The sequence below is a fragment of the Myripristis murdjan genome, chromosome 16 (genome assembly GCF_902150065.1).
Source record: "Myripristis murdjan chromosome 16, fMyrMur1.1, whole genome shotgun sequence".
NCBI classification, from domain to species: Eukaryota; Metazoa; Chordata; class Actinopteri; order Holocentriformes; family Holocentridae; genus Myripristis; species Myripristis murdjan.
Window position 1 is genome coordinate 8,998,590 of NC_043995.1, and position 27,070 is coordinate 9,025,659.

Sequence of the window (27,070 nt, forward strand, 5' to 3'; positions counted from 1 at the left end):
AGCCATACTCCATGTTGTGATATTCCAGTGGCAGTCAGGTAGTCATCAACATTCTGGTTCTGGTTCTGTTGGAGCTTTGTACTGGCACCAGTGTTCATGTTCTGCACGACTCAATCGTGGATGACGGTATGGCTCTCCGCTGGCTCTCCCTGTAAGTATAGAACTGATGGCCTGGAAGTAGCAGTCGCCATCGCCTTTGGTCTTATAGTTTTGTCTTGGATGTGACAGTTCAGAGGGTCGGCCAAAGAATACTGGCTTTTTTGATGTCAGACCAAGCGCTGCTGCAAGTTTCTTTCGAGCACTGTTGGACAGTGGGCTGAACATCCTGGTCAACTTGGTTTCTTTGCTGATGTGTTCTGTTGTGTCACTGATCTCTGTTCTCCAGCGCCCTTCCTAATCTAAAGGGCATTTGTAAGACTAACATAGTTTGATCTATAAGTTATAAAGAGATTGAGAGAGACTCACCATTGTTTGCTGAAATTACCGCATGTCAGACCACATGTCAAAAGATCTGCTCGACTTTTGAAACAACTCCCTCTAGTGTGTGTGTATGTAAAATAGACTAGAGGGGTATTGTCTGGCCTAGCCCAAAGTATACCCCGGGGTATAAACTAGACTATACCCCGGGTATAGTCTGGTCAGGGGGTACACTTTGGGCTGTTACACCGGGTCACATTTTTACTATGTAAGATGCCACAAGCCTGTACATCACTGCTTGATTTTCACCTGGTGAAAATCAAGCTTTGGTTGTTCGGCTGGGGTCGGCATACACTCAGCTTGAGCGTAACGCTGGGTCCGGGGATGATTTGCTACTAGTTTTGTGTGTGTGTTAGCATTTTGCCTTTGCAGGTGCTTGGAGAGATGTGATGGTGTGATCACAGCAGTGGACAGCATTGGTTAGTTGTTTCTGGCCTGGGAACACTCTGCACTTTACACATTCCTGTCCTTTCACGCAACACATTCAAAGTAATGTGCATATCGACCATTCCAAAGCTGCAGACCATTTTTGTTCTGTATGAACTCTAGCAAAAGTCATGAGAGGCATTTCATGATTTTTTTTCTATTCTCCCAATATGCAGCTAATTGAAGAACTGAACGCATTAACCCCAACGCTGGCAAGTGTTTGAGGCAATATGTTTATAATGGAGATCATTTAGGCATCTTACTCACTTAAATAACTGTCAAATAACTGTCCTCCTCTCTCACCTTCCTGCTCTCTGTCAGCACTTGAGGATCTGTATTTTTCCGCTAATAGAACAGAGATTAGATTCAGTCTTGATTCAACAGATCTATCAAAAACAGATGAATAACATGTCAATTGCACCTCTCTTGTGCTCACAAATGAGACAGTATGTGCTGTATCTAGTGTTTTTTTGTGGGTTGGAGATGGTACTAGATAATGTATTAATAAATATCAAAAGCAGACAATACTTCCATTGGCAATCATAGAGAGATAACAGACAATTGTATTGCTTCAACCAGAGTGGAACTCATTGGTAACATAAGTTCACTTTGTTCTTATTTACCATTCCACTCTCGATGTGGAGAATCATACAAAACTACAGCAGTAAATAAGCATGATAAAGCACTTCAATATGTGCATATAGTGCAAATTGCTATCAGTGATTACTGCTGGCTGTCTTTTTTATGTGTTTTATCTTTTTATTCACATTTCATGCATCCCTCATGGCAGCACCACAAAGAAAGCTCCATTAGAGGATCTATTATGGCAGGATGCGGCCCAATGATGAGAGGTGAATGTATAAAGACCCAGGAGCCCTGATAACCTTGAGCTCAATATTTTGCAATTTGAAGCAAATGGACAATCTAATGGTTCTCTCCTGCTGCATTTTTTTTTTTTTAAATATTGCACATCTCTCCCTCATACTCTTTCGTACACATTCTCATTCTCTCTCATTCAGCTTCCTTCTCTCTCGTATCCTCTTCTTCATGTTTCTCTTTTTACTGAAAGTCTCTCTGTGTCTGTCTCCTGCATGATGGTGACCTTATCTTCAAAGTGACCATAGGCTATTTGCTCCATGTCTCTTCTGACGTAAAAATGCCCAATGCATTCACATTACCATGCCTGGAAAATAAGTCTGTGACCTTTTTGCACAAAGAACAAACTGACAAGTTTTTTTTGTCCAATAATTCTCATGCAGAACAAATCTTAAGATGGATTCAAAGTAAGCTCAAAACTATTCACAATACCTATATAGCTGATTTTTCAGCTCCCAGAATTTTATGCTAATTGATTGTAACTCTCTCAGTCTACTGCTTGTAGAAGACAAGGGCATTTCTAAGTTGCATTAAAAAGTTATAGGTCAGACTTTTTTTTTTTTTTTTTATAAAGAAATCTGCATTAATGGATCATACTTTCTACATTTAGACTACTTAGTCTGGTGCAAAGAAAGACAAAGACACACCTAAACATTTTAAGCTAATATACTTGTGAGTACCTTCCACTGACTAAAAGCAAATACACATTAACATGCATACATAGGCTATACTTCCCCATATGCATGCACATGCAACATCCTCCAATTCTGCTGGTAACACTGTGACCTTTCACTAACAGCTGAGATGGCTCACTTCCTGTTGCTCTGTCTTGAATGACAATAAAATTATTATTTGTTGGCACTTTCTATAACGAGGGCCTGGAGTGTACAGCATCTAGAAAACAAGTCATAACCAATAATACAAAAATATCATCGTGACAAAACAACTCACAATCAATAATACAAAGGTATACAATATCATTACTGAGGAAACATCCACTCTGTATGCCCAGACACAAATACAATTCTAAAAATACATTCGATGAATGTGTCGGAGGCTTTGAATACACCAGCACTGTACCCATGTCTCCTTTACATGCACACTATATGGACAAAAGTATTGGGACACACCTCTTAATCACTGAATTCATATGTTTCATTCAGTCCCATTGCCACAGGTGTATAAAATCAAGCAGCAGCCATGCACTCCAAGACACACAACCCTGTTTACATCAATGGAGCTGAGGTGGAGCAAGTGAGCAGTTTCAAGTTCCTGGGAATCAACATAACAGAGAACCTGTCATGGACTTCACATATCTCTGCCCTGGTTAAAAAAACCTCAGAAACGGCTGTATTTCTTAAGGAACTTAAGAAAGCAAAATTCCCACACCAAGTTCTTGTCAACTTCTACAAAGGAGCGATTGAAAGCATCCTTGCTTGTATCCTTGTACAAACATTTGTGAAAGAATAGCTCATTCTAAAGAGCTCACTGAATTCCAGCGTGGTGCTATAATAGTAATGTAGTAGGATGCCACTGTTGCAACAAGGCAGTTTGTGAAATTTCTTCCCTCCTCAATATTCCACCATCAACTGTAAGTGGTATTATTGCAAAGTGGAAGTGTTTAGGAATTACAGCAACTCAGCCCCCCCAGAACAAGGGAGTTAGAGGGAGAGAGCAGCACAATCTGTTGACAGAACTTGCAGGTACAGTGGGAACAGCAGCGCTGAATGAGGAGCTGACAGCTTCAACGCACAGCCTCATTTGAAGTGCCAAACATCGCTGGTGTTGGATCAGCTGACAAAGAGCTGGCCAGCATTTCCCGTGTGTTGTACCTAAACACAATGCTTCAGTCTCTTTGTGAACTTGTACCAGAATTTCTGGTGACAAGGAAATTAAATCTGCGCTCAGCTTTCCAAACTAGCCGCTTCAAACAGCAATGAGAGATAAGAATTTTGCTTGTTTTGACTTCAGAACTCATAATTACATGCAACATGTTTGTCAGTAAAATGCATTCTCTGACCTACATTTCTTCTTCTCAGTAGCTGGCGGTGATGGAGGATGTGGAGAGTTTCAGCCATCATTACTGAGTGAAGCTTTCTCTGAATCTGGTGCTTGCTCACTGCTAGTCAGTACCGAGTTTTACTTTTTTAAATTATCAAGTGACATGTACACCCTCTCCACCATGGATTTCCTACACAACTGTTTTACATGAGTATGAACTCCTCCAGTTTTCAAATCTTCTGTTAATCCCTATGTCTGCTGTTCGGTAAAACATTTGTTAACACTATGCATATTACAAACAACAAATACTGACCTAACATATTAGTAATATGTGCTGAGTTGCAAAATATCACGGACATGAGTTGTCTCAAAATTTGGGACTACCCAGATCATTACTTGCACCTTCGGCAAGCAGAACAGATGAAACAGTTACCGTGAAAGGTGAAACAATGGCTCAGCAGAAAATATTGAATGCAGTGCAATGCGGTAAAAATTGGCCTATTCTACATCAGCTGTACCTGTTAGACAAGAAACTGACTGGGAACCAGACAACCATCTCAAAGGTCAGCCTTGTGACACTGACTGTGTGGTTCAGTCATCCCACCCTGCACCCCATTTACAGATAATAGCAGAGTAAGGTCAGGATGGCCACTAAGGGTTGTGGGTTATTCTAGTGCGCTCCAGGATTATCGACATGACGGAAATAAACCATCCACAGGCTCTGTGAACAGGGACACTTGTCCAAATACTCAGGATGTATGTTGTTTTAATAACCTGTTAGCAACCAACCCTGTCTATTAAAAATAATTTTTTTATATATCTAAACTGTATTCTGAATTATGTTTCAGGGGGAGCGTATGTTGTCACGTTGAGTACATTTGTTTTTTAATGTGTCACAAAAATGATTTAAATCAGTTAATCTGAGCTCTGTGATAGGGGATAGTTGGAGTGGTGGATGGGTCAAACAACTGACTTTCACCCAGGCGACCCAAGTTTGAGTCCAGTGCAAAGTGACGGTGGTGTTTGTTTATGGCTACCATAACGTAATCATGCCTAAACCTAACCTGTCTCTAACCTTAAACAAGTGGTTTTTGGTGGTAAAAAGTAACGAAACTGGCTAAAATGCTGGGCAGCATGATATAAAAGATATGTTGATTAGAAACATATTTGTGATGCATCAAAAACAAATTTAATTCTCAAAAATGTGTTCCCCTTGAAACATAATTGAGAATGCAGTTCCTATTAAGTAATTTTTAGACTGTAATTTTTAGAGACTGTGCTGAGAAAAGACATCAATAGCAGATATGGTTTCATGATCCCTTTAAAAGAAAAGAAATAAGAACCTCAGATGCAGAAATGAGCAGGGAGGCCCATGTGCAAAGTTATGTACTTACAAGAACACACAAAAAAGAAGACCTTTGCACACACAAGCTATGAGAGATTATCAATTTGTTAATCAAAAAAAGACATTTATCAAGTAGTGGTGGAGAACCTAATCCCTGAGTGACATAAAATGAAAACATTTGTCGAATAGTGGCTCTAATCTCAAATACATTAGAGTTTTATTATGCATTTTCAAATTTATGTAGAGAAGTAGACATAGACAAATGGAAATTAAATATTAAAACATAAAATATTCAAGTTAGCAAAGGTAATAGACCTTCATTTGGATTCAAATGTCACACCACCACAGGGACACAGGGACTAATATTGAGTATGTGCCCAAGGCATAGATAGTCTATGAGAAATTCGCTTAGATCAAGCTTTAAAAGAGTCTGAGTACTGGTGTGAATTAATGATGTGGAACTGTGCCAATGAAAGCACTGTCTTCCTCATTCCTCTTTAATAGCAGCTACTATGAATGTTAGTCTACTGAATAATATCCAGTAACTAAGAGCAAACTGTGCATTTCTGTTCCTATATACAACATGGATCATAGTTGTTTGTTGAGTTTTAACTTACCATGTGAACAATCTCTCACATAGCTAACTATGATACAATCAATAGTTCTTTTTACAGAACATATTATACAGGTTTATACAGGTTATATAGAGAATAAGCCATTGTAGGTTCACTTTTTATAGTTCATACCGCTGCCTTGTTGTGATACTAATCCTGCCGCAATATTGCAGGAGAGATCCTGTGTGAAGTGACTGTACAGTAACAGAGTCCATCCTATGGAATCACAGAGAAGTAAGCCCATTGGATCATCAGCTATAATTTTGTCAACTCCGTCATTTTTTTGTCTGACAACAAAAAGCATATGGCAAACATCAGGGAGCAGACTACTGCCCTGGAGACACCGCTCTGACACTGCAGCTCTATGGATTGAGTTCTCGTTCGGGGTGGACAATATGATCATCTTACATGGTAACTGCTGATACTCACAATCTCTGTGCCATTACAGAGAGATTGTAAGAACCATGCTATAGTACATTCTATCACAATTCAAATATATCTTGTAGAGCACATCAGAGTTTTGCAGACATCACTAACACACATGGACACAGACTTCTTCAAACTACCTGGCACTGCCAAGGTCAACCTAGCCTCAAAGGTATGCTCCTGTCGAACTCCATTCCCACAAAAATACACCTGTGCCATCCCAATCACTTGACAGAGTTAAAAAAAAAAAAATCCTGCCCCATCCCAATCTTGACGGAATGACTCCTATCCCATTTCTCTACCCATTAGCCAAATTGAAATTAACTCCTATCCTGCAGGAATCCCACAGAAAAAATACCCATCAGTCTCTACGATACACAAAGTATACGCAGTGCATCACAAAAGAAATCATCTGGCAATCTACAGCTGGCAGGCACAATGCTTTGAGGATTAAAAATAAAGCATTTCACACAAAATTAAAAACTTCAATGTCAGCCAAAACTCACCTCTTAACCCACAAAATAACATGCCCCCTGTTTTCTCTCAGAAATTTTTTCTCCATTTCCAACTGGCCATAAAGCAATGCAATGACCACAGACATTCTTTAGTTTTAGCAAATCAGCTGGCAAACTAGCTACATACTTATATGTTCACCTTTTACTGAAAGCAAAAAGGTCACCTCTATTCCCTGGAGGATGTTGGAAAAAAAAAAACTGGAAATGAAGTAAATGACTCTCTGAAGTCTTAGAGGTGAGGCTGAGGGAACGTAGCTACACCAAAAAAGTAAAGTACAATACATCATAAAAACTCTCTGATAATCAAACATTGATGTATTAGTAGTAGTTAGCAACCCCTTTAAATGCAGATATAAGAGTGCAGCAATACAGTACATCGTTCATGTAACTTCGATGACCTCTACAGCCATAAAAACACCAAATGGGTGTCTTTCACTTCAATAAATGAGCCTGTTAATTTATTATGAATTCAGTCTACAGTCTATATTGTAATACATATAAAGAGCAAAGTAGTCATTGCAAAATTACCCTGAAAGCATTAATCTGGAGCCTGATGATGCAGTACCTTTCTCTGTTTGTCACATAAAGTCCTCTATAATTAGTCTTATGACACAGTATTTCAAATCGTATTGTATTTGTAAGTTTCCATTAAAAAACAAACAAACAAACAAACAAACAAACAAAAAAAAATGTCAACACCAGTAACGAAGGAGTAGTGTTTTTGATCCAAGATGTCACTTATTAATTTGACATTATGAATTTAGAGCAGTGATTAAAATTGAAACAAAGGTCTGATATGTGAAAAATATTTTTCAGAAATAATAGACCTTGTAATGCATTTAGTGCCCAATCACAAGTGAGTATTAATAAAGTCAATAACATAGCCTAAGGATGTTAGCCAATTTACACTACAGATGCTTGTGCAGTCTATGGTGGGCTGTAGTGCTACATTATAAATCTAGCATCCTTGCCTTGGCAAATGCTATAAATAGAGCCACAGAAGGTTTTTACAGCTGCTGTCCAGTAGTTACCCTCTGACAAATAAAGCTTACAGCATCCTGTCAGCCAACCTCATTGTTCTTATCTCTAAAGGAGTTGACACAACTGAGCCTGCATCTACGCAGAGGACAGGAGGAGCACTGCTGGCCGCACAAAGAAACACAGAAGGGAAACTGCATGTACACTTGCACACCCATGTACCATCATGCATATTATGTACATGTTAACCTGCTTGTGCACAGACATATCAGACTAAAAAAAAAAAAAGAAAAAGACTGGATGACTACTTAGAATAATGCCCTAAGTTAGGGCAGAGAGCAAAGTTAAAAGCATTTAATCTGCCCTCTTTTTTTCCTCTTTCTTTGTCACACACGTACACTCACTTATTCAATCTGTCAAAATGCAGCACCCAAAATGGAAATATTCACCGTTCCCTGGCTCCATGTCAACACACTGAGAAAATGGCTTCTGATCAAATTTGGTCTGCGACAAAATGGAATTTCAAGGCCTAATGTCAAGGAACAGATCAAATCAGTCTACATAACGTGATTAGTCGTAGATTACTTAGATGCCTTTGTACATTAGCAGTTAGCTTGCATCAGTGACCCGAGCATCTGAGTACAGTGTGTCACAAAGCTGGAGGGAGAGACCAACCTTCCAGAGCTGCCGATGAAAAGAGAAAGATGCTTTTCTAATGACTGGTTATGTCTTCTTTCTTCATGTGTGCTCTTTCATCTTTGGTGTCAGACCTCACCATGCATCATTACACCAGATGACGTTATAGTAAATGTATTAAAAATTTACAATGCTGTGACTTTTTATGACCTGAATCACAAAGAAAGCTGTCAGAGGCATACATAACATCTTCACAACAGTGGGTTTTATGCTAGTTTCTATACACACCAATTCATACAGCAGCGTTCTTGAAGGCCACACAGACGTGACCAGAATGTCAAGCTGCTGTTACACTTTTATTCCATCAATGTTAATGTTTGATAGATGGCAAACGGCAGCTGTACTATATGGGAAATGTTTTTTGTTTTTGTTTTTTTTTTCTGCATTTCTGCATTTCTGCTTTATAGACAGTCACAGTGGAGATAGACAGGAAAGGCAGGAGATAGAGAGGGGATGACATGCAGCATAGGACCTGAGGTCGGATTCGAACCCCGGTCGCTGCGATCGGGACTAAGCCCTGGTACATGGTACGCGCTCTTAATCGGTGAGCCACCGGTGCACCCATGGAAAATGTTGATTACAACCATATTCATTCTAGACTATGGATATCGGGGGCACAGTTGGTTTCAGGTAACGACCCAGACCTAAGACCAGGCAACTGCACCCAAGGAAAATGCCTAATTGTGAGAAAGATACACTGATGTTCTATACAGATCATGTCCACCTGACCAAACCAAGTTTAACATTTTTTTGAGGCATTTCTGCTTTACTTGACAGTCACAGTAGAGAGAGAGGGAGAGAGACAGGAAAGGCAGGGGACAAAGAGGGGATGACATGCAGCAAATGGCCTGAGGTCAGATTCAAACCCAGGATGCTGCGTTCAGGACTCAGCCTTGAGCCACCCTGGTGCTCACCAAGGCAAGTTTAACATTACCACAACTGTTTACTTCTGGAGGCTCACTTCTGGGGAATGATCATATCCCTATTATGAGTGTTACTGTACATTAGATTGGTAATACAGAGCGACAAAGGTGAAGTGAGATACAGTAGAGAGAGAAAACATGTCGGATGGAATCATAAGTCAAACAGGCCTTATTTCATGGATGAAGTCCCTGGACAAATGAACTCACACACTCTCCTTATTACTACTCTAAACCTAAGAGGACCCTTCATTTGATGCTTGCCCCTGTGCCTTGGCATTCTATAATGAGATTCCAGCACACAACAAATACAAGCGTTGAAATAAGTGAGCGTCTGGTAATTGGATTCAATTTGGAGAAGCCCTTTCTCCACAGAGGCGTGCTCAGACCGTTGCTTCCACCACACAAATACCATATTGCCAAGTGATTGGAGCACACAATGCTGGCAGTTATGTAGCATCAGTGATGGGTGCAAAATCTCTGTAGGCGTGAGGTGACAGAAAATTCCCAGAGCAAGTCTGAGACCAGGAGTCAGAGAAGTACACATAAATGTGTAATAATTCTCTAAACCAAAAACAAACAAACAAACAAACAAACAAACAAACAAACAAACAAATGCTGTCAAACCATTTTCAAACTGAACGCTGTTCATTAAAAGCAGTTAGGCCTGGGTGATATAGCAGTTTTGTATCAATATCAAGCTGTCAGACTAGATATCATCAGAGATTTTGAACATTGTAATGAGTCATAATTTGGCACAAGTGTCTCTTGCTTTTAAAGGCTGCGCTATACTAATGGAATTTTCTCAACTTATTAGATTGTTGTAGCTCTTTTCTTATTTGCCTCTAAATGCTTGGTCATCATATCCACTTTACTAACAACTAATTATTAAAAATGGCATGGGTAATGATCTTATGAAATGACATTTATCCCTGCAATATTGTCACAACAATGATAAGGTATTTAGTCAAAGATAGATTTTATTTTGCCCGTACTGCTCAGCCCTGCAAGCAGTGGGAATATTGTTGTTCATACATTAAAACACGTGTTTTAAAAGGGTCATGCCAACACCTTTCACCCCTGCTTGAGTAGGTAGGAGAAATTCCCCTACAGTGTTCTTGGACTTGCAATGTGAATATCCGCGAGACAGCGCTACTGCACTTAACTCCACTAAAACTAAAACATATTGGTACATTAACAAATAACAGCTAATACACCTTTGGTCCCTGTACAAAGACAAATAAAGGCTTGGCCCTGTTTTGCACAATTAGCAAATTGATGGCAAGCAATGTCATTATCATTGGCAACAAATGCAACACCAATAACTCAGCATACAGCCAGCTATGCATCACGTTCTTTGGCAGTGCCATGTCTAGCTTGGCATGCCATTGTGACTGCCAATTGAGCAGCAATCTGTCTCCTTAAGCAACACTCGTGCAGCTTCACACACACAGACTCAGTCTACAAAATATTAGAAGCAGCTTCCTTGAGTTGTATGGAGTTGTATATCCATTTACACAGTCTCTCTCAGTTGGCTTAAAGGTTAAACTCCATTAACCTGTCACTGACATCTCCCTGTCAAAGACTGCATGGATTTAGAGGGTGAGATCAATAAGGAATCACACTTTCCATCTTGGTTCACTTGGTCAATCTATAATGGAAAGACTGCTTGGTCTTTATCTTTTGTACGTTCACTGAATGTAGCTCAGATACTTCTCATCATCCCTGTAATTGGTAATTGGTGCCTTATTATATTTTTGATAAATCAAATCAAACTCAAAATAAACTAATGATTATTTTAGCTCTTGTCCTGCACTGGAGACTTTTCCTCATTCTTTTTGTTTTCTTACTTCCACTTCACCATTTCAATGTCTTGACCTGTTTTCCACCTTTCTTGATGTTCTCCTCCACCTTTACTTCGTTTGACTGTCAAACCCTGCCCTGCTTTTTTTGTGTTCACCTTCTTTGATTTCCTGTTCATCTCCAATAATCATCTTAATAATTTGTCATGGACAACAAGCATGACCAATTACCCTGATTCTGTCAACATGTTAGACTCTCATTCCTAATGAAAAGCAGATATGTTGCACTGAAGAGAAAAAAAAATATTGAGAAACTGTCATATCTAATTCGTTAATCAAATAAGTCTTGAGTCAGTGGACCTGAGTTGGAAATGGACTGTCTAATGATAATTAACAATTAATAAGTCTTTGTAAAATGGCAAATAATTATGTGATTATGTCAGTACAGAAACTGGTGAGCAGAAAGTGTTTCAAATGTTACTTCAGATGTAGCCATTATTGTCCCATTTTCTGTGCTGCAGCTCCACATTCAGCTGCTTGGAAAATTCTGCCACAGTGATACTGAGTGGAGTAAAGAGAAGGACTCCTGTACTGGGTACCACATACTGGAGATCATTACCAGTATGTTCCAATTTGACTGAGTTACTAACTCAGTTATGCTGACATTAAAAAAAAAAAAAAAAAAGTAGGAGTATAACTAAAAAATATAATCTATCTATGTATGACAAACATCTATATTCACCCACCTACAACTCAAACATGCCTTCATATTAATTTACTAAATTATTATCGAGCACACACCTGACTAAAATTATGGGGTTTGACTGCAACCCTGACAGCAATAGATAACAACAGTTATGAATGTTTTTGTTTTTTTTAACAGTGTTTTTTTCAGTGTCTTTTTAAAAAGTCTGTCTAGGCAGGACAATTTTGTTTCGGTCTACCCAAGAAAAAGCTTGCCAAAATTGGTTTCCTCTTGTTCCTGTGTTGCCTGAGATAACAACGCAACAGTTGCTGCATAAAAGTTTTGAGAAAGTTTAATTTGTTGTAGTTTTACAGATTTCAGCCAAATCAAGTTTCAAAACCAGAGCAGTGTGGAATAAAAATCGAAGCAGTTATAAATATCCACAAAAGAAATTTACTCCAGACAATATTTGGGACCATGGAGCTTTGGGTAGTCAGTACCACGATTCTACCCACTATGCTCCCAAGCAGGCCCATGATACTTCAATGACTGACAAATGGTTAAAGGAAGCGGTTGGAGTTTGATGTCTTCAGAAGATTTTTTTCATTGGGAGCAAAACCCATCAGGTGTTCTAGCTGTGCATCCTGATGAGAATACATGGTGATGTCTGCATCTAGATATTTTTATTTTTGAAAACAGCAAAAAACTACTGCTTCATAACATCCAGATTTTGCTTTCATTGTATCTATGCAATGTCTGATTTCCACCAGAGAGCTCCTGTTTATAGTACACTCCACTCAGGCAGACAAACCAGTGGATTTGTGCTGACAGGTAACCTGACCTAATGCAAAAGAGGAGTTGGCAGATAGTGACCACGTGGTATGCAGTGCCAGGCTGTCCAAACACTAGAAGCACTATACCCATGCTACAGTATATGCATATAGGAGAAAAATTGCTGAAAGCAAATGCACAAGCCATGGCATCGACTCACGGTACTAAGAGAGAGCACAAAGGTGCAGTTGAAAATGCACAAAAACAGAAAGGCACAGGGGCAAGATGCTCAAGCTGCATTTCCAAAGCATGACCTAAGTCTCAGCTGGGCGCAAATATAACAACACTTTTTTGACAGCCTGAATTTGTGATTTGAACAAGATTTTCAACCCATTTACATTTTTTTTTTTTTTTTGTGAATTGCAACAAACCATTTTGCAAATAATTTGGGGGCACCAAAGATTTCAGAATATTAAAAAAAATCTAATTTGAATTTTTATTTGAAACAACTAAAAACAAGGATAACAAAGTTCAGTTTTCTGACAGTGTTATCTGATGGACAATAAGTCTTCTGGAGTTGAACTGTTAGAATAGTTAGTCTCTTAATGCCATTGCTTGTTGCAGCCTTTATTCAAAAATGTGGAACACTGAACACAAAGAGGAGAGATTACAGAGAGAAACAAAAACACTTCAGTGATTACTAACAGGGCTGATGAACAGTTAGGCACAGGGCAAGGCTGCAGAGAGGTGGATGTATCATAAATATAAAGATGAAACTGGTGGAAAGTAATTAAACCATTTTGTATGCTAAAAATATCCCTTGCGATTTTGCTCTGAGATTTTAAATGGCACTCTGTGTTAAATTGTACTTTGGCCCATGACATCTATAATTATCAATGAGCTTGATAGCTTTTGTGACATGAATTTTAAATTAAATGTTCTTTCCTTTTTGTATTAGCTGTACTCACCCTTAGGTGTGGACCCAGTGGCTTTAGGAATCAAGTTTTAATATGCTAAATTAATTCTGTCTGTCTGACTTTCCATGATAATTTCATTCCTGATGTTGGCATTTCTTGTCGTCTTTCTCAACATATGGCAGCCTCCTGAACATTTTGTGCTGGGAACAGCAATACTGCTGAAAAGATGGTGACCTTTCAGCAGAGTTAACAAAAATACATTAGAATTTATATCATTCACCCGCTATGGTAAATTAGTTTTAGTTGAAAGGTCACATTTGTTTGTTTGCTAAAAATACAGTTGGTGTGGCTGAAATTGCCGGAGATGTTTATTTTGTACCCTGGCTGGGAGAACGCTAAATGTCTGAAAGGAAGAAGCTTCTCTTCCATCTTGTAAGAACAGGAAAAAAGGTAACAGTTTCTATGAAATACATATTTTTAGGCCATACCTATTTTTATTGTTAGGAAGTGCTACTATAACATACCATATACATCTTTATAATTTCATATGGCACTATTAACATGTGTATTGATTTATAAGAGATTATAAATATTTGCTTACAGTTGCCGAGTAGGCTCTTTCTTCTGCCGAAATGACTGAGTGAGTATTGAGTGGGCAAAAAGGAAAAATAGTCCAGTGTGAATATCCTAGAACAGAGCACGGGCCCTGAGCACTAATATCATAAACTACAGCACCTCTGTGGTCCACATACACATTAGAAAACCACTTGTTTTGTTGTTGTATAAGGACTTACTTGTTCAATTAACTCTGTCTTTTAAACACCAAATTAATTAATGACTGTATATTTTAAACTTAAAATAGTATCAGTGTATCACTTAACTAGTCTATAATAATTAGGTCATCCTTACTATTCAAGTCACTTTACTATATACTATCTAACTAAATTGCCTATAGGCTGGGAAATGCTTTGAGTGGATCACTCAAAGCATGTAAAAAGGTTTTAAAGGCACTACGAACAAATATCTGACTTTATCAAAAGTGAAATTTCACTCTGGTACAGTATAACATGGTTAGATTTAAGCAGCCATAATTTCATGTGAATGCTCCTTTAACTATATAGTAACATCAGCAGCCCCTACTCTGTTGTTAGCTTTGATATTGTTAATGTCCTAATTTACTTCCATTTACTGTTGGGTCTTTGTCTAAAATAACAGTTTTTAAGTATAAACCAATTATGGCTATTATGAAATCACCCTTTCCCACCTCAAATACTTTTTATCAGCAGGGAAACTTTTTTTTTATTTCCTTCAGGCAATAGTCCTACGTCAAGGCAACAGGGCAGACTCGAAATGACTGCTTTACATGAACATATTGGTGTAACAATGAGATTCACTGTATTTTTTTTTTCATGGTTAGATTATGAAATATTCAATAAATATAAAATATAAATATTCTCAACTGTGGCGGGACAGGACTTCTGGCATTCTGTGAACAGAGCTCTGGTTACCAGCCAGCGTGCAAGCAGGCAGGAAAGCGGGCGGTGACTTTTGCATATTTGCATAGTAATAGTCTGCGTATTTTTAATAAGGGCAAGGATTAGAGTTACATTTAAGCTGTTTTAAAGGCACTAAGGGCTGTTTTTCATGGTGTAAACTTCCAAATATGTAATGCTGATGAAGAGAGATTATTCTGGGGGCTTATTAAATGACTGGAGGAGGAATTTAGTAATTAACTGAGAAGGCGCTACCTGCTTGTGCAAGAATGACTTTGGTGTGTCTGTGTGTTTTGGTGTCAATGTTACAGCTTTACATGTGACAGAAACCCACAGTTAATACACAGTTAGCTCGACAAAGTTTGATGTGCTTACCTGCCACACTACTGTTTCCATGTGATCAGCTGTGGTGGACAGACAGACACTCAGCACTATGGTGTGAGAAGAGGACGTCAGGACACTGGCGATGACGGCGTCCCGCATCGAGAAGGGCAGCATGGTGTAAACCACAAACACAATGAACAGGAAGAATGACACCTGTGAAGAAAGAGACAAAGCCATGACACACCCACGAAAGCAGCCAGAGACAGAGTGGAAAAGAGAGATTGAAAAACACAGGGAGAGATAGAGACCACAGAAAAAAATCCAATATTTCTGTTGCAATCCTATGAAGAAAGAAACAGCATGACCCAGCAAGTTTTTACACTGCTATATCGCTGGATAAACTGTTTTATTTATAACTGCAGCAGCAGCATCCTTAAAGAATCAGGTCATGGTGGGTAAGGTGTTCCATAACAACATAAAGATTTTAAATGAGAGGTAGAAAAATGAGGTAAGGGAGTGTATTGGTCCCATTTAGGACCTTCCTCATATCTTGAAGTGCTACTGTCCACTAAGCAGTCGACCGTAACAATGTTCTTCATCTCCTCAGTTTATTTAAGCTCGCTTGACTGCAGGAAGCAGGAAAAAGGACAATCAGCTCTTGCACTTCAAATCTGACATCCCTGATGTAGCATGTAGAGCGCTTTTCTTTTTATCTCCCCTACACACAAGCACACCCACACACATTTCCACACACACAATGCTCAAAAGCACACAAACATTCACACCCTCACACACCAACTCTTCTCACCCTTCTCTAATATGCCTTCTGCTGCAGGGTTAACGCAGCTCATCTGCTGCCCTGCATGGAGAGAAAGAGGTCAGTGTTCTCACAAACAGCAGTCAGGTGCCAGTTAACCTTTCCTGAGTTATTTTCAGGTGGAGTGGGAGAGGGAGGTGAGGAGGGTGAGGGGCTATGAAAAGGGAAAGGAGAGGGAGGGAACACAAGAGACAGAGAGGAGACCAAACCTTTGTCAGAGACAGAGAGAGAGAGAGAAGGAGTCTGACTGATTTCAATGTTGCTGCTGTAATGGGCTGTTTTAAGTTTTCAAATATCAAATATTTCAAAGATCTGAATATTTTCTAAAATGAATTCCCTCATCATATCCACCCTTCAGCTTCAAAGGTAGGGGAGTTCAACCAATCTGGATTTTTGAAGGCCAATACCAATACCACTGCTTTGGGGATGAAGCTGTTCTTTGTGTTAGTATATAATGTTAGTATTGTTTTAAATTATAGCTAGTTTTAAGCTTAAGTTTTAGTGTTAATGCAGTGTTTATTCTGGTCAAATGTAAACAAAACAGCTTCTTGCCATGAGAGCTACTTTACCCCGAGAACCAAGAGGTGAGGAGAATGAATGAAATCTCATTTAACAGAGGTTATGTAATATATCCCCTCTTACCTCTCCTAAGTCCTCCTGTTGAAGTTTGAACAAATGTACCCTGACAGAGAGCTGCATGTTTACCATAACATTTTGCATTCTATTGTGATTACATAAACCATGTTCAGTGTGATTACACAGAAAAGAAATCCACACCAGCAACTGCCTCAAAAATCAGGCACCACACCAATTGGTTTCTTTCTGCATAGAATTGTTTTAGGACGTATTAGTGGGTGAGGAAATATTAATCTTTCACATTCAGCTGAACAATATCATAAAGCTCTGAACATATGAATATTGGTTTTCAGTAATCACAGAGGAGCCTTTAGGGTAACCAAACATATATATTCATTTTGGAATATACTGTGCACATGATATAGCATGATGTTATATATGATAATAATTCATCCACATTATATTACATTACTGAGATCACTTCTCGGATGGCTCTTCTCATATTTTGAGGACTACATAATGTAGCCTATCCCAAACACCAGCCCTCGCAGTCCATGGTACTGTATTGAAAAAGTGTGAATGAAAAGGGTGTTTGACACATCATCACAAAAACCGGTTAATTACCACCATCTTTGCCTGACAATTAGACTATATTGCACCTATTTCAAAAGCCTAAGAATAAAAATAATAAACATAGCCACAAGCAGCAATTGAGCATAACCAGAAGTCCTGTGTGACCTTTAGAAGAATTTAAAAACAAACCACATGTATAAATTGCCACATTGTGGACAAGTAGGACTCAGGCCCCTTGAGAACTGAACCGGGACCTTTGTATCTCCAGAGAAGGTGACTTACACAGTGAAACAATTGGGCAGACATGGTGTTTCACACACTGCCTTACTGCCTGAGGCAATAAAATCACATGTGCCAAACTGGGTGTTTTTCTTGGTTTAAACTTAAAACGTTAACCTAACCCTAACCCATATTTCTTTTAGTGAAGTTTGATTCAACATTGAGCAAAAAAGAAAATGTGCATACAGTACAAATTTGAGTAAAACACCAAATATCACTGCAGACTCACCATTTGACCAACGTGAACACTATTTGAAACACTGATATCTAGCACCTAAAGAATCTCTGTATCACATGTGGCAGCATTTGGAAGAACACTTTTGGAGATATAGATGCTAATATATACTGACACATGTCTGAATTGACCATAGGTCACAGCGTAAACTTTTATCACACATCAGTGGATGTTCTGCCAACATTTAATTTCTCTAGGACTTGTGGTGTAATTTTAATGATTTCTGGAAGTTTGGAGTGTGAAACTTCTGGAAATTAAGATTTTTTTGTAATAAGCCACACCCATTTTAATCAATCATGACCAATATATGCATCCACCGAGACATGAACCTAGATATATACTGAATTTCGTACAAATCCATGTGGCCGATTACGCAATAGAAATGTCTTGAATTTGTGGCGCCCCCAGGGATGAAACACATTTAGCTTTGCAGCATAAGCTCAGGGAACCTAAACAAGTGTCTCAAATTTCACTTTGATATCTAATATGTTCATGTATTTTTTTGTCAAATTAGCCATGCCTTCAAATTATGAACTTAAGGCTTAGAAAAGGAATCCAGGGAATCCAAGAAAAAAAAAAAAAAAAAATGTTGCTACCGCTTACAGTTCATGAGCTAGGGTGAGAGTTCCAGCCTATCTGCAAAGTTTGGTGACAGGAAAGATTGGCAAGAATCAGTTGTCAAAGCAAAAACAACAGGGTTCCAACACTTCATGCTTCATGCTAATGATGTCTATCAATAATATTTATGACCAGATAAGCAGTAGTCATAGTAATGGTGCTGCTCATGACATTTGGAGACATTCAAACACTATTTTCCTTTTTATCACCAGCATGTCAGAACAATGAACCGGTATGTGACTTTTATGCTGCAAAATACTTAAGGATCTCTATTCAGTCCTTATTTATAACATAGAGTACCACGATGCTGTACAATAGATAAGTTAGAGGCATGATGTGGAGAGCTCTCTGAAGTCAATCTGCTGATAAAACAAACAACGCCTGTAGAGCCATGGAGACTGACAGCATGTAACTGTGGGAGTTGGCTTAACTCAACAAACATCTGCAACATTGTGACTCATGCTGAAGGTCATCCATGACAAGGATGAATAGTTCTGAGTTTAGCTCATGCGAGACAGGTGTGATGTACTGTATATGTGACTGGAAGGCTACATCAAGGGAGCCAAAACCATGTTCAAACTTGATGCTGCTCGGGTGATCATTTATACCATGACAGATGCTGCACTCCTCCTATCCTTGAACATATCACCAGAGTTTGTGCATGTGGTGTGTAACAAAGTGCTGACAATGGTATGACTCAATCACTGACTAAGACCTGTGACTGTGAGAAGCTATTTAAGAGACATATTAATACTAATTCCCTCAGGGCTTTGCCAGTAGGCAGTTAGAGATGAGGAGAAAACAAGCAGCACCTGAACCCTATTTTCTCTCCTCTGTAAGTAATCCCTGGTCTCTGTTGGTGCGCTGGGAAGCCTGGGGAGATAAAGGACCAGAAGTTGTCTGATAGGTGTGCTCACAAACCAGAGGAACTCTTTGCAAGAATGGCGGTGTTTATAAATTGACTGTGACCCCTAAAGGGAAAGTAAATATAAAGTGTAATTCGCTGTGCCATCCCCATCATCTGTGCTGCTGTGTGTTAGTCTCAGCAGATTTGCTACTGCACTGCCAAAACCTGGGCAGGAACCATTCCAAATCTCTCTCACCAACGCTTGACCCTGACAGAGCTGGCTCCAGTTTTCAACGCCCCCCGTACACCACAGTTCTCAAAACTCACCAGCTGGCATTTCAGCAAGTGGCCCCTAGGTCAGTTGCCAAGAACGATAAAGTAACAACAGTCCATAAAGCACGTTTAAGTCAAAACCTTGACATTTTTTGACATCCACAGAAGTTCATATTATATTATGCCTACCTTGCTAATATTTGACACTACAAAACCTAATGAACCCAAAAAACACTTAGCCCTACATGAGCCCTACAGAAAAAAAAAACTAAATTACTAATGCACTAATGCAAAAGATATGTAGGATGGAATGACTTATGAATATTAGATTCAAGCTAATGTTTAAAAACAATACTTGAACCAAACTAGCGAATGCAAACCTACAATTATAAGGACATACTGATTATCTTTTGTCTCATATGTTTGTCAACCCCCTTTCTGCTATATGATAAGAGTGATTAGAAAGTGTTTACTCACTTCCTGAGCCACTAGAGAGCTGCTAATTGTTGCCAAATATCATCTAACACGCCAACATAATTTGCTTAGGGTCCAGCATGCCTCTCTTTATTAATGTTATGAAATCTAATGCTGCTAACTGAATCATGAGACTGTGGCAAATGGATAATGGAGGGACTGATGGGAAAAATGACCCCTGCTGAGCTCTCCTGCATACTTAGGCTTCATACAGTAATAAAGCAGCAAGGAGCTCCCTTCAGTGTGGCTAAGGCAAGTAAATTAGGACCATCTCTTGGACCATTAAGTGGACTGGGCTTTTTTGTGGTCTATCATAGTACAGTCAACTCCAGCCTGGACCCATGAATCAGTTTCTTGATAATGATCTGCAGTGGAGTTCATGAAGCAAATTATAGAGATGGAGTGTCAGATTACCTCAGGCTTTTAGTCTGTAGTAAGTGACAGATTAGTTTACAGACTGGCTTTACATCGTAGAGTACATGCATGTGTGAGTGTGTGTATGTGTGTTGGTCTGCTATTCAACCCCAAAGGAGCAAGAGATGCCTAACTGCTCCAGCTAAACTCTGTAAGTTATATAGAGTAAAAAATAATAATAATAAAAAAAATAATAATAATAATTGATTTCCTATACAGAAAAATGCATTAGCTGCATTAGGTTTTGACAATAACACAGTTACAGTTTGCTATTTGTGTCTCATCCTGTCAGTGCAGTCAATAACAATAACCTTCTGGATACTAACCACAGTGCTTGGTTTGGGATTCTCAGAATCAGTCTATCCACTTCAGTCTTGTTACCTGAGATAAGATGGGATGGTCATTTAAAAATAAATGAATAAACTAGAGAGCACTTTTTGCAGTGTTGTATGAAGTGTGTGTGTGTGTGTGTGTGTGTGTGTGTGTGTGTGTGTGTGTGTTGTTTGTAATTATTATTATTATGCGTGTGGAGTAAACTTCATTATTGTAATCTGTGTGCTCAAATAATACATGGGGGGAGTGGGAAAAAATACATTCACTTAAGTACTGCAATTCTACAATTACTGCAATTTTTGTTGTATGATTTTTTTAATTTTAAAAAATCTGCAATAAATCATAATATCAAATCACAATACTTGTACAATTTCAATACTTTCGCGTTAAACTACTTAAATACTTGAGGTGCATTGTTTATGGAAATATGACTCGCGATGTAAAGTATCTAGAAGTGCATGATTCAACATTTTCCTATTGTTACTGTTAAAAAAAAAAAAAAATCACAATAAATTGTAACATGGAATTGTAATGTTTGTAGAATTGTAATACATGTTGAAACAGCACCCAACTATTGTGATAGTATCAAATAAAGAGATAAGCATATTGTCCCAGCCTTATCAAATAATGTGTTATTATACACTCCTGATCAAAATCTTAAGACCAGTTGAGAAATTGCAAGAATTTACATTTTGCATTGTTGGATCTTAAAAAGGTTCTAAGTAGAGCTTCAAAATGCAAAAAGAAGAAATAGGAGTGAGACAAAGAAAAAACAATTTGAGTAAGCAATTTATTGCAAACAACCATTAATAGGCTGTTCATCAGCTGATCAAAAGTTTAAGACCGCTGCCTTTAAAAGCCCAAATCTTGGCAAAAATGTGGATTCAGTGTCATTTTCTGTCAGGTATCCACACTGTCATGATCTCCTGATGGCAAAGGCAAAAAAGCTTTTTTGGTAATCACCTAAAAAATTTGTTTTGCCATGCTTAATGCTAGTGTTTCCAGGAGGCTAGTGGGAATGTTGCTCCAAGTGGTGAAGATGGCTTCACAGAGGGCATCCAATGTCTGGAACTGGTGTCCATTTCTGTAAACTTCCCTTGCCATCCAACCCCAAATGTTTTCAATTGGATTTAGATCAGGGGAACACACAGGATGGTTCAAAAGAGTGATGTTATTTCTCTGGAAGAAGTCCTCTGTCAGGCGGGCATTGTGAACTGCAGCGTTGTCCTGTTGAAAAACCCAGTCATTACCACACAGACGATGGCCTTCAGTCACGAGGGATGCCCCCTGCAACATCTCCACATAGCCAGCTGCCGTTTGACGCCTCTGCACAACCTGGAGCTCCATTGTTTCATTGAAGGAGAAAGCCCCCCAGAGCATGATGCCGCCTCCTCCACCGTGCCGTGTAGAAAACATCTCAGGTGAGATCTCCTTGTCATGCCAGTAACGTGGGAAGCCATCAGGACCGTCAAGGTTACATTTTTTCTCATCAGAGAATAAAACTTTCTTCCACCTTTCAATGTCCCATGTTTGGTGCTCTCGTGCAAACTCCAAATGGGCAATTTTGTGCCGTTGAAGGAGATGTTTTTTTGTTTTTAAAACCCTTCTCTCGCAGATGCCGTCTGATGGTTATGGGACTGCAGTTGGCACCAGTGACAAGCTTAATTTGGGCCAAGGATCGTCCCGTGTCTTGACGGACAGCCAATTGGATCCTCCGGCTCAGGGCCGGTGACATTTTTTTGGGTCTACCACTTGACTTTTTGGTTCCATAACCCTCAGGATCTTTTAAGAAGTTTAAAATGACTGTCTCACTGCATCCAACCTCAGCAGCAATGGCACGCTGTGAGAGGCCTTGCTTATGCAGCTCAACAATCCGACCGTGTTCAAAGACAGAAAGTTTTTTTGCCTTTGCCATCAGGGGGTCATGACAGTGTGGATACCTGACAGAAAATGACACTGAATCCACATTTTTGCCAAGATTTGGGCTTTTAAAGGCAGCGGTCTTAAACTTTTGATCAGCTGATGAACAGCCTATTTCAGTTTAATGGTTGTTTGCAATAAATTGATTACTGAAAATTTTTTTTGGTCTCACTCCCATTTCTTCTTTTAGCATTTTGAAGCTCTACTTAGAACCTTTTTAAGATCCAACAGTGCAAAATGTAAATTCTTGCAATTTCTCAACTGGTCTTAAGATTCTGATCAGGAGTGTATCTAATCATATATGATGTTTGCTTACTTGTAATCTTTAGCAATTTATGACCTATATCATGTTTAGCTCTAATCTATGTTTATTTAGATAGGTGCAACAAGGCAAAGGTAGTGTCATGGAGTGCTTTCTCCACATGAACGCGAGTTAGCTAAGTGTAGAGGAATGTATGATGAAAAATAATTGGAGAAGCGACCTTGGCTAGCTGGAAATCAACAGAGCAGGAAGAGACCAGATACTGTTAGAGTGAGGTAAACAAGTACTGTATAAAGGAAACCTTAATCTCCTGTTCAGTGCACTTGTAAGATTGATTTTATTGCATCCATACTTTGGGCATTCAATGTGTGACAATACTGTGGAAGAGCTTTGTGTCTTGTTCCTCACTGATCGTTGTCAAAGTGGAACTGGAAATAATTTATAATTCTTTTCATGACTGGTGTGTAAGTGGGTGAGCTCTGCACTTTCAATGGACAAAATAAACCGGGTCTTGGGATTTTCCCAAGAGCGCAAACCTCCACCAACTCTGCCAAGCTGCCAAGGTATGCTTGTACCACATGTTGGATACTCTCCAAAAGTTGTCCCCTTTGTCCAATTAGTGTGAAAAGCTAATCAGTTCTTTCTTGCCCCTATGACCAACCTTTCTGCAGTGTCAGGATGTGTGAATGTATAAAGATGTTACATGGGTGAAACATGCCCACTGCCACACCCCACTCTGGCTGTCAGTGTGAAAAATACATCAGTTCTTCCTTGACCCATGATCAACCTTTCCACAAAGTTTAATGCAAATCTGTTGACAACTTTTGCAGCTTTTATGCTAAAAATAAACAAATAGACAAACAGAATGGGGCGAAATCATAAATCCTCATCTAACTCTGTTGGCAGAGGTAATACAGTATATATACATTATTTTTTTCTCGAGACAAAAGCAACAATGTTCATACCAACAATGTCAACAACATTCAACATGCTACCATGAAACTTTCTAACCATTAAATCCTCTTTGGTCACTGGCCAGCCACTGTAGAGACAGTTTAAGGACTTTGGTAGAAGTGACATAGGCAATCGCAAAGCTCCTGCACAAAGACAAGGATTCCTCCCCCTCTATATGCCCATCTTTCTCCTCTGTACTGTAGGTCCTCTCCCTTCCTCCCACTCTCCTACCCTAAAGAAATTCTATCCTGCCGTCATGCTTAATCGACCTGGCTTCATGTATACTCAGCAACATAAGAGAGAGTGAGAGAGGGAGAGAGAGCAGGAGGGAGAGAGGTGAGGAGAGGAGGCCGGATCCAGACATCTCTCAGTGAGAGGTAGAGGCTGGCCCACACAGATAAGCCCTTCTACTCACCATCAGCAGACAGAGAGGGCTTTGTGGGGAGAGGATAAGCATCCAATTGATTTCAGGTTTAGAAAATGGAAAGTGTTCTCAACACAAACTAACTCAAGGGGGACTGGGATGGTGTCAGTGCAATGTTTTGGGAGGGGGATATTTGCAGATGGTTGAGTGTTATTTTCTTTTTACCTGACAGTGTTGACAGTAGAATTGAAAATGTAACCTAATCTCTAGCTATCACTCTCTGTTTCTCAAGGTATGTGGGAATAAGCCAAGATGCAGACATGCATGATTAGGAAGGGCTGACTATTTGTTAACTAGTTAGTAAATTGGCCAGCTGGCAGGGCTGGCCAATTTACTGATATTATATTGATATTGTGATTTGAGACTAGATATCATCTGGGAATCTGGATATCATGATATTGTGATATGGCAAAGTATTGTCTTTTCTTGGTTTTAAAGACTACATTATAGTAAAGGGGTGCAGGTTTCTGAATTTCTCAGACTGTTCTAGCTGTTCTAATATTTATCTCTCGCTGCTTGATCATAATATCCAACTTACTAATGACTGTTTATCAATAATCTCTTAGGTAATTATTCCTACAATATTGCCACAATGTTGATTGATATATTCAGACAAAAATATATGACATTTGATTTTGTCCATATTGCTCAACCCTAATAGCTTATGGCTACATTTAAATAATGTAGTACGTATGATATCTTGATGCAAACTACAACCTCAGTAATAAACACAGAATTAAATTTACACTTTGTCCACAATGAGCATGAATTTTCTTGAAAGGTAGAAAATCTGTTGCACTGAACTCCATAACATTGTACAGGTGTACTTAATCAAGTACGACTCGGTGTATATTTAAATACACTCCTAAATAGTTTACTCGCAGCTGAGAGAGATTAATAAAACAGTCATCTTGGATCAAGCAAGTTTATATAAGACAACACAAGACATGTTACTGTCCTGTAGTGAAACGTCAACGTCAAGGATTGCCAGCTAGAATAGAAGTCCAGCTAGTGTAAACATGCAAGTGATGAGTGGAAACTAATATGTAAAGACATGAAACCAGAAAAATAGGGTTGGGGTTACTTGCAACAAAATGCTGTAATTATAGCATCATAGCTAAATGGGAGGTAAATAGTGATATGTGGTTAGTAAGCCTTACATTATCAGCTTTTTACCACTGTTCCTTACCCAGAGTGTGCCCCAGTAATAACTCAAGTAGATAAAACTCAGCATCTGTTCTAGCGATACTGACTGACAGTGAGTAGTACTGACCAGTAGACCAATAAAGAACTCATATGAACCTGTCTGGAATGCAGAAATTTCAGCACTAAGTGGCACGGGTGTGGAAAGCGGCAAGAGGTGGAGAAGCAGTATTGGCAGTGGGGTCCAACATGGCACTACATGTCCCTGACCTCACTTAACCTTTTTTGCAGAAGACAAAAAACAAAACCTTGTGTTATTTTAGGCTACATGGGGCCTATTGTTTTTCTAAGTAGGTAGGAATCATAAAGAATTTATGACCCAATTTTGTCATCCTTTTAGGTCTCACTACGATTACTGCAGCTATCACTATGATTTCCATTCATAGAAAGAAAATTTGGACAAATTCGAATTTTTGGGTTCATCATTCTCTAGATTTTTAGAGCCACTAGACCCAATATTATCATATTATCATCATTTTGATATCTAATATTATGACTTCTAGTATTATATCCAACTATGACCAGCCATGGTACCTCCCTCAAGGAAAGTGCTTCAGTATTAATCCTCTACTTATCATTGCTATTCTCTCATCCTAACTCATCCCCATTTAATGTACTCATTCTATATGAACAAGTATATTAAAATGAGAAGAAGGAGGATACTGGGGCACACGTATCATCTTAGAAATATTTTAATAGGTGGAACTATGCAAAACCTAATGTTAGTTTACCTCAGTCAAAACGTACAGCAGTTTTGTCCCCAAGTCTAGATGACAAGCAAAAAGATTCTGCCGATATGGAGAGCCTGCTGTAACAAAAAATGACAATCACATCACCCATAAAGGATAGACCACTGTGTTTTTAATTGCCACATGGGCAGTGCCAAAAATAGCGTACCTAATTACATAGATCAAATAAATACCAACAACTGCCTGTGACACTCCAGCCCTCCAGCGTTCAGACAAATTAGGTGCAAGTATGGATTTGCACCTGCAAAACAAGCCCCCCACCTTCTTGAGGCATATTAACATCAAGACCTGCGCACTCTGGTGGACCCTCCAGAGGCGAAATACATTACCATGGCCCGTGGTGAGAGTGCAGATTCAAAACTATGTCAAGCAGAATGTGAGGCCACACACATAAAAATCAATAACACAAAACCACAAATGACTCTAGTGTCTAGCTTTGAAATCAAATATGAATGCTGGTTTATTAAACAGAGTGATAAATTTTGTTCACAACTGAAAAGGTTTTGCTTCTAGTTGTACAAAGGCATACTGAATATACTAAATATACTATGTATGGTGTATTAAAGTTAAAAGTAGACAAGCCCATGGCAACGGCGGCGCATATGCATGCAGCAGCTGGTGGCTCCCTCAATTTCAGCAAAAAGAGGAGCAATTCTCCTGTTTTTATTGCTGAGAATCGTATCACTTGTGGGTGTATTACTTATGACAGAAATACACTCCTCAATATCAGGAAAGGAAGTGCAAAAATTGCACTGAGTGCCGCGGACCTTGGGATTATATCTGCTCTCGGCATCTTAAGATCCGACGACCAGGGCGTTCGGATCGGACGTCATCGCGGGCGGTGTAGTCGACG

General features: G+C 39.1%; 1 protein-coding gene across 4 annotated transcripts in view; it reads right to left on the reverse strand.

Moving 5' to 3' along the window:
* adcy2a (adenylate cyclase 2a) overlaps window positions 1-27,070 on the reverse strand; it is a 99,346-nt gene that overhangs the window by 41,636 nt on the left and 30,640 nt on the right. For 3 of the 4 annotated variants that reach the window (XM_030072638.1, XM_030072635.1, XM_030072637.1), the window contains one exon: window positions 15,318-15,479. The exons of the other annotated variant lie outside the window; for it this stretch is intronic. In XM_030072638.1, coding sequence (XP_029928498.1) covers window positions 15,318-15,440 — 123 coding nt within the window. In that variant the 5' untranslated portion in view covers window positions 15,441-15,479. The remainder of the gene's footprint in view (window positions 1-15,317; window positions 15,480-27,070) is intronic. 4 annotated transcript variants of the gene reach the window in all.